The 9,035-nt window shown below is 44.0% G+C and overlaps 1 protein-coding gene across 1 annotated transcript in view; it reads left to right on the forward strand.

Annotated features, from left to right (window-relative positions):
- The first annotated feature begins 361 nt into the window (after positions 1-361).
- Positions 362-9,035, forward strand: part of rp1l1a (rp1 like 1a) — a 14,706-nt gene continuing 6,032 nt past the window's right edge. The window contains exons 1-5 of the mRNA XM_005739887.1: positions 362-515; positions 2,508-2,760; positions 3,393-3,791; positions 3,886-4,129; positions 4,239-9,021. Of these exons, the coding sequence (XP_005739944.1) occupies positions 2,527-2,760; positions 3,393-3,791; positions 3,886-4,129; positions 4,239-9,021 (5,660 nt within the window). The 5' untranslated portion in view covers positions 362-515; positions 2,508-2,526. The remainder of the gene's footprint in view (positions 516-2,507; positions 2,761-3,392; positions 3,792-3,885; positions 4,130-4,238; positions 9,022-9,035) is intronic.

The following is a 9,035-nucleotide window of genomic DNA, read 5'->3' on the forward strand; positions in this document are numbered from 1 at the left end:
TTGACATGATTCAAATTATAATTTCACTAACAATCTAAACATCTTTGATGTATTTGCCACTTGCCTATTAATATTTCTATTCAATCTCAATAATTCAACCTCACAACTACAAATTAGCATATGTGTCTTCTGCTGCTCAGGTGTGGCATGCATAAGAGCATCACTTGCCTTATTAACGTCTTGGCCTCACCATAGCAACCCCTCCTTCTCCCACACACACAGAGGTTCTTAAGCAGGCTTTTCATTCTATCCTTAGCCTCACCCCTCCTGTCTTCTCCTATCTCCTCAGTTCTCCTCTCTCCACCCCCACTCCCTTCCTCCCTCCTCTTGTCCATCTGCCATTTTACCCTGAGAGCTGGAGAGTGGAATCAGGGACTCTGCTTTATATGTACACTCGGGGATCGCCACCATACACACTTGCACAAATACTGCAAACCAGTCTCCTGGTCTGACTAGATATCCACAAATTTCTCTCCAGCTTTTCCATACCTCTTTGGACCATGCTTCCTGAATATGTGAGTAGTGCAACTAATACATATGGCATGGAAAAAGTGGTTGTTAATTAGTGGCAGCAGTCATTCTCCTGTTCTTTTACGACAACGGTAAGCATCTTCAAATCATTTGAAAAAGATTCTAAACGAGCAAAAACATTAAATCTGCTATAATAATGCTTTCATGGGAAAATAATAGAGCTTCATGTTGAAAAGGCTTAAACCTACAATGCTGTTATCTGTTAATGGTTTGCTTCAGTGTAATGTGTTAAAGGCTAGTATATGTGAGTCAGAGTTTTGTATTGGAAAGAAAAATCTGTGTGTTAGATATGAAATGATCAGTCCATCGAGCAGTCCGTCCACAGCTTTTCATTTAACAGATGAGTCATTTATTCTGCTTAAATGTGAGAACTTTAAGCTTTGTTTGTCATATATAAACTGGGACTGTTGGTGTGCTTCTAAAAAAAATAGTTTTTAAGAAGTATTTGTAATTCATTAAGTCTAAAAATAGCACTGAAGAAACTAGATGAGATTAACAGAAAGTGAAAATATTCCTTTATTCCACTTCTAAAATCTGATATATTGATTCCATTAAATCTTGAATGGCAGTGAGAAAGAAGCAGAGGGTGATAATGAAACACTAACTGAATGTGTTTAAGTGTCTGAAAGCTCTAAGCTAACATTTGCTTGGATTAACTTGCCTCTTTGCTGGAAAAACTTGCTTAGTGCACATGGACGTCAGCATAGCTGTAAGCCTAAGACCTTTCTGTAGTCCCACAGCATAATCACTTTCCCACAGCTTCAGTGGTTGCTTTTAATGTTGCACATCAAAAGCAACTTTGTTGTCCATTTCAGAAGAAAGCCAGAATAAGTTATATGAGATCGACTGAGTTAGTTTCAAGTGTAAAATAAACGTTACAGTCAGTTTTATTTATGCTGTTCTACACTGAAAACCTGTTTAACATGTCCCTAAATGTTGGGTTAACTGTGCCCTTCATAGAATTTTAAATGATATGTTTGATGTAATGTTATTAGGAAAGACTGAGCTAAAGAGGCATTAAGAAGCAGTGTCAACACTGATTTGGCCTCGTGAGACTTAAAAGCCTGCTAAGCCCATCAGAAGACATAACAGGAAACAATCAAGAGGCACATTGTGACCACATGCACTGAGTAGAAAAAGTGATATTTGTCTTGATGCTGAAGGATTTAAGGGTCACCACAGCAGATCTCTCAACATACACGTGAAATTAGCTTGTGGTTTTTATAACTATTATATAAGCTAATATGTGTGTCGATACAGACCTGAAACCCATCAAAACTCAAAACTAACAAGTAGTTATTTGCAGTGTTCATCTATGTTCATCCATGTGTTGTAAAACTAGAGAAAAAAGCTAAATGTTTGAAATACTCAGCATATGTTATGTAAGCTGACTGATGCTGCCTTTCCAGAAGCAGGGCAGAAACTTTTTACGTCTGTTCCAAACAGGATTTCTATACGTGTCCTAGGCCACACTAATAAAAATAGCTCCCTGTGCGAAGCTCCGCCTTTAACATCCATGTAAATATAGCATTTGTCTACAGTTTATCTTGTTAATTCACAGTAAAGTATGTGGCTTGTTTTTGTTGAACTTTTGTAGGATTTGCAGTTCTTATTCAAAAAACAAATTGAAACTGATCAATGATCATCAATGATCAGGGGGGCGACTGCACAGAATATTTTGAGGGAATCCAGGTAAATGTCTTTTTCTAGAAAATCATTACAGAAACAAGACATTCACCTCAGCAGCTGGAAAAGTGACAGCTTATTATTAGAATTTAGTTGTAAACGATACAGAAGGTTTTTCCCACCAATGTCAGCTAGTCCTTTCAGCAGATGTCCTGTCCTAAATCCTCCATTAATCATCCTGATTAAGACTTGTTCTTCTTGTGAGTGTGATTAGCACGCACGGGATCAGAAAAATAAACAGAAACCTGCAGAAAAGAATAAACATGTTCTTATCTTTGTGTGTTTCCCAGGTGTATGTGAGACCACAGCATGCATTCGGTCCAGACAGGGCTGTGGAACCCCCGGCCCCCATTTAAACATGTCTTCCCCATCCCTGCCCCGCCCCCTTCCAACTCGCGCCCCGCTCACGTGAGCTCAACCACCCCAGCCAAACGGATCACATTCTACAAAAGTGGTGACAGCCAGTTTGGGGGCGTCAGGATGGCCATCCACAAGCGCAGCTTCAAATGCTTTGACGCCCTGCTGGACGACCTTTCTCAAAAGGTTAGATGAACTGTAGTAGAGACTTCTTTTGAAGCTGAATGCTTAGATGCATGCATATAGGTCAGGGGTGTCAAACATTAGGCCTGGGGACTAGAACTGAAGAGTAAAAGACTCCAATATGACCCTTGGACAGCTTTGCAAAATGTGAAGTAGGATATAAATGTATAAATTTTAGACTTTTAACTGTATTTAAGCATTTCCTACTGATAAAGACCTCTCTCATGGCCATCCATACGACACAAAAGTAATATCACAGTGTAAAAAACAAAACAAAAACACAAGAACAGACATTTTCTGTCAATTAACAAAAATGTTATGCTTTATAATTACAAGACAGTCTGAGCAATGAACTACCACAACATTTTCTTTAATTTTATACATTTATCAAATAGTTTCACTCATCTGGCCCACTAAGATATAAGGTGCGGCATGCTGTATGTGGCTTTGACTTTACTGATGCAGGTCTTTTCACCTCTTAACATCCACGCTAATCAAAGGTTATGGTTGGGTTTTGCCGTAGCAACTTGTCCTGATCAGCAGTGCTTTATACAATGTAGGGAGAGCAATACATGGATACGAGATAGAGACAGATTAACAGTCACATTTGATATTTATGTACAATTTGTCCACAGGTGCCGCTGCCATTTGGTGTGCGGACTGTGACCACCCCTCGTGGCACTCACACTATCAAACACCTGGAGCAGCTCCAGGATGGTGGCTGCTACCTCTGCTCTGACCGACGCCAGGCGAAGCCAGTAAACATGGAGCTGGTCAACAAACACTCAGGCATCTGGTACCATCACAACCGGAGGCCCCAGAGGCCTGAAACGTCATCCGCAACACCACCTGGCCATTTGCATATGCCTTACAGACAGCGACGGATCTTGCTGGTGAAGAACAGCGAACCGGGGATGAGGAGGAGCGTGGTCCTGAGCAGAAGGACAGCCAGGAGCCTGAGAGCCTTTTTAGATGAGGTGTCCGAAGTGATGCAGTTTCATGTCCGCAAGATCTACACTGTAGAGGGACGCAGGGTAAAAAGTTATATTTATTTGAATTTGCATAGTAAAACTTTGCAAAGGTTGCTCATTTTAGTGAAAACTGTTGACTCTAGTGAATTGTTTCCAGATTGACAGCGTTCAAAGCCTGATGACTTGTCCAGGTGTTCTGGTATGTGTTGGCCGGGAAGCCTTCAGCCCCTTGCTGATAAACTTTATTAGGAAAACTTCAGAAGAGAAACTCCCTGGTCTGGGTCCCCGGACTCCTGGAAATGGGGCACGATCCCCTGCTACTCAAGGAATAAGGTCCCCACCTCATGGAGCTCAATCCAGAGCCAGTGAGTACAGCGAAGGAAATGAAAGCAAGAAAAATGGTGAGTTTTTTAGACAACTGGGCAAGTTAACAACAGACAAGTTTTAAAAGGTACAAGAACAAGAGGGAATACATTTTATTAAATATTGTACTTTTCTCTTTTTCTTCAGTTAACTTTGGTCTGGAAACCAAAAAGAGCATCATTCACCCTCGTTCTGATTCCTCAAACCGCTCGGCACGTTTCTCTTTTTCCTCTGAAAAGTCATATGGCAATGGTGTCACTGCATGCCCCCAGGGAAAGCCAGCCATTATGAATGATGACATTGAAAAGCGTGTTCTGGTAAATAAAGATGGCAGCCTCTCGGTGGAGATGAGGGTGCGTTTTCACCTCCAGAATGACGAGACCCTCCAGTGGTCCACTCAAATTAAAAAATCTCCATCTCTGAGCAATGAATGTTGCCCTCTAAGTCAGGCTCAGCCTCATTATCTCCAGCAGGGCCAGTCAGAAAGTTGTTCTGACCCTGATTCAACATCCTTTGATCAGTACGGTGTGGACTATTCCAGCCAGCCGCTGCAGTGCGAGTTGGAAGGGAACCGCTGCCCGTGTTGCCATCAGAGGCATGAACAGCATTACGACTTATGGGAAAACCCTGCACACAGCCATAAATCAGCTCCTGTTCCACCCCCACATGCACCCAGCCACACCCACAGTATGATGAGACATACGCACTCTTCTAGCTCTTCCTCATCGTGCAATTCAAGAAGGGTGGTGCGCTGCAGAGCACGGCTCTCCAGCTGCGGGGGTGGCTCAGGTTCAGAGCAGAGCAAACTGGTCCAGGAGGAAATGTGTGTAACCGAGCAGGTTGAGCACAGATTAGAGGTAGAGCAGGATGGGGACACCCATATTGAGGTACACAAGGTGAGCCGGTGTTGCAGTCGAAGTGAAGTGGTTGTCGCGGACAGTAACCTTCAACCACTCAGAAGAAAGTCAGCTGAAGACGAAGAAGATCGCCCGCCATCAGCAGTCAGCAGCTCCTCACATGTCCTTCAGTCGTTGAAAGAGGATGAAGATGATGAGGACGATGATCTGCCACCAAGCATCTCACGGTGTTACCATAGCAATGAACCGTCCCCAACCCCTGAAACTCAACTGCACGAAAAGCCAATAAATGACGTCTCAGCCAATTCTTTCCACTCTACCAAACACAAGGAGCAGGAAGAGCTAGGAAGCAGGGCAGTGTCTGCAGCCTCTTCCTGTCTCTGTGGAGGAGCTGCCGCTTGCTCAGCTGGCCCAGATGAGGTAGATCAAGTCCCTTGCAACACATCTAAAATAAGCGTAACCAGGATGTCAGAATCAGAGGAAGGAGGGGCCTGTGATGATGATGAAGGGATAAAGAGGGCTGTAAGTGACTTGTCAAATCACACAGGACTCTCAGCAAGCTCTCAAAAGTCAGCGACTTCCAGCGTGTGTCCAAATTGCGGGGGCTGCAAACGCAAGGTCGATTCTGTTTCCGGTGGCAGGGAATTACAGAGAACCAATCGTTCCAACCAAGCCTCTCCCCTTCCTAACAGTGATGATGCTGCCTCAGATGTTTCTACCCAATCCAACAAAACCAACCTCACCAAAAATGGACGCCTCTCTGCCACACCAAATATCTTGGAGGGCAAAGTATCCAGTGCCATGTCTAGAACATCCAGTCCTCAGGCAACACAAAAAGAGAAAGAAAGGGCTCCCAGTGCTACTTCAGCTACAAGCCACAGGTCCAATAGATCACACAACTCTGGCTGTAAGGGCAGCACTGATATTCGTGCAAAAAAAGAGGACAAGAGAAGCTTCAGCGTAGTGTCAAATCAGTCTGCAAAGTCCAGCAAGTCTGAACACACAAGTGAAGCTCCTGATATCAGTTCAAGGGAGACAGCAGTCAGCGAGAACACTGTAGAAAGAGCAGTCAGCTCCTTGTCAGCCAAATCTTGTGTTTCAGCTCAGACTGATGCATCAGTCAAGTCTCGTAACTCCACCTGTCAGTCAGGAGCTAAAGGCACATCCCAAAGTGACAATCCAGCTGTAGAAGAGCATGACCCAAACAACAGAGCTCCCAGTAGCCTCTCTGTGAAGTCAAATGTGTCTGCAAAGGCTGAAAAGGCTGAAAGACCTGATAGTGCTAGATCAAAAAACTCAAATATTTCTGTAAAGTCCAGCATATCTCAGAGGTCGACTTGCAGTAACTGTGTAAAAGCGACAGGAGTTGAAGCTACCATAAAGGTAACTGGAAAAGGAACAGAAACAGAGGTAGAGGAAAGACCAACAAGTGCAATGTCATCAAAGTCCAACCTGTCTGCAAAGTCTATTAAATCCCATAAGTCCACTAAAGCCTCAGAGCCTGGGGGAGAGGGAGAAGAAAGGGCACCAAGTCAAATGTCTGGCACGTCAGTTAAATCGAACAAGTCTGCTAAGTCTACAAAGTCATTCAGGTCTAAATGTGATGGCAATGAAATGGTGACATGTTCAAGCTCAAAGACAGCAGATGAAGCTGAAGAAAAAAAGAACAATCTTAAACTGGTAAATAATGAGAGGACACCCAGTGCAGAGTCCTCCAAATCTCATGAATCTGACAGTAATCAAAACACAGAATCAGACTCCGAAATAGTACACAAAACAGAAAAAGCTGAGAAGCGAACTGCTAGTATTTTATCCCATAAGTCAGCTTCCTCTGCAAAGTCTCACAGTACAAAGATAGAGGGAGATGACATGGTGGACAGAGCCCCTAGTGCCAAGTCCTCCAAGTCCCAGAAGTCAAATCACACAACTGCATCTCCAGTTCCAAGTGAAGCTAAAGAAAATCAGGAGAGGGTGGAAAGTGTCATGTCTGCCAAGTCAAAATCTTCAGTAAGGTCCAACATTTCTCATAAATCAAATTCAAGTGCAAATGTTGTCACCATTAAAACGCCTACAGTTGATGACGAGGAAAATGTGACGAATGAGAGAGCACCAAGTGCTGCATCAGGAAGATCAAATGTTTCATCTACAGTGTCTCAAAAGTCAAATTGTAATGGAAAAACGGATATTTCTATTATTGAAACAGCGGATGGAGACAAAAAGGTAACAAATGAGAGTGCACCAAAAATTAAATCTAATGTCCAAACTCTCTCACCTAAGCGAACACGTTCACCGCGGATGCGCTCTCCCGATGCTTCAGCCGCATCCACCAAAAGTTGTAAGTCTCCTGTGCAGCAGTTGTTGAATGGCTCTGATGCTGGAGACACAAGAGGGCCCAGTGTCTTGTCAGTTCACTCCGCGGGCTCTGCTAAATCTGGCAAATCCAGATGCTGCTGTGGAGCCACTTCAGAATTTGATGAGGCAAAGACGGAAAAGGAGAACAAGGATAAAGAGGTGAAGCTCAAGGTGAAAAGTGAGAATGTTTCTGAGCGAGCAGGCAGCGCAGTGTCATCAGGAGGCACAGACCATCCTTTGAGTCAGAACTCAACAGAATCGGTCTCTCTTGGGTTACCTGAAGAAACATCTGCCTCAGACAGTGGGAAGTCTAGCGTCTGTGTTCACAGAAGTGCTGAGAGCAATGACGAGGGCCAGGCAAAGACCTCAACTCCCAGTGTCCCAAAAAGCCCAAAGGTTTCCACCATGAAGGAGGATGTGGAGATAACGGGGTCCACCGTTTCTCAAAAATCCAACAGTACTGGCAGGAGGAGGGGTTCAGCAGTGGATATCCCAACTATTGAAACTCCATCAGGTGAAGAAAATGGATTGCAAAAGACAGAAAAAGCAGCAAGTACAATTTCAGTCAGAAGCAGCAGGTCTAACAAGTCTTCTAAAGAAAAACATGCTAATGCTAGCTCGACCAAACTTGGAAATGGCAGTGAAACAGAAAATGTGAAGTCTGCTCCGGTGACAAATGGTAGCAACAGCAGGAACTCATCTGCAATGTCATTAGCAGGTGCGAAAGTCCAGATAAAATCCTCTGCAAACACAACAGCAAAAACAGTTCCTGGAAACTCAGAAAATAATGGCACGGAAAATCAAAAAAACCCTAGAGCAGCTAGTGAGGCCAAACAGGAAGAAGACACTGCATACAGTAAAGTAATCTCCTCCCAAAGTCCCTGTTGCCTCAGGGCTGAGTCAGCAGATTTAGCTTCAGATCAGAGTAAAGAAAAAGATCAGGTCGAATGTAAGTCCAGATTTAGCACAGGGAGCGATTGTGGTAGTGTCAAAATGGCCAGCTCTCTGAAGAAAGGAACCCCTATCAAGTCCTCAAGCCCCTGTCCCTTACACAGCAAAGTAGAGACATGCAGTGAAAGCACTTTGTCTCAATCTCTGTCTGCTGCTGACTTGCTAAAGGAAACAATGGCTGCAGCACGCCCATGCAGCCGACAATCTAAAGCCAGTAAGTCCAGTGACAAGTCCAAGAGCAAGAAAAGTGGAATGTGTCAAAGACGCAGCAATCAGATGGATAAAAGAGAGGAACTGACACCTGCCTGTTTGCCCAACACGTCCCCCAGTGAGGTTGTTAGTGACTGGCTGCGAAGTATTCCTGCTAACAGCAGCATGCTAGCACTTGGCGATGAGTTTAATGAGGAAGAGCTGACGCCAAAGGAAATGGAAGAGATGCCTGGAGGAGAGTTAGCACAGGAGAGTCCTGAAGGTGAGAAGTTAGAATTGGAGGAAAAAGGTGACCCTGAAGAGGATGAAGAGAAAGAAGATGGAGCTAAATGTGAGATAGCACAGGAGGAGAAGGGCTCAGATCCAACTTCAGGAGATGCAGAGGGGACTTCTGGTCGCCCTAGTGCTCTACTATTACAAAGTGAGGCTCTGCCTAGAAGCTGGCAGTCTTCTGCAGCTGTGATGAAAGTTCTTCTAAGTTCTTCTCTGGGTCGATGTAGGAGTATGCCCGAGGTAAGCCAGTTACTTTTTTGTGACAGAAAATTATTCTGCTATACAGAGCTATAGATAAAAA

The sequence above is a fragment of the Pundamilia nyererei genome, unplaced genomic scaffold (genome assembly GCF_000239375.1).
Source record: "Pundamilia nyererei isolate P.nyererei 1_Seehausen unplaced genomic scaffold, PunNye1.0 scaffold00094, whole genome shotgun sequence".
Lineage (NCBI taxonomy): Eukaryota > Metazoa > Chordata > Actinopteri > Cichliformes > Cichlidae > Pundamilia > Pundamilia nyererei.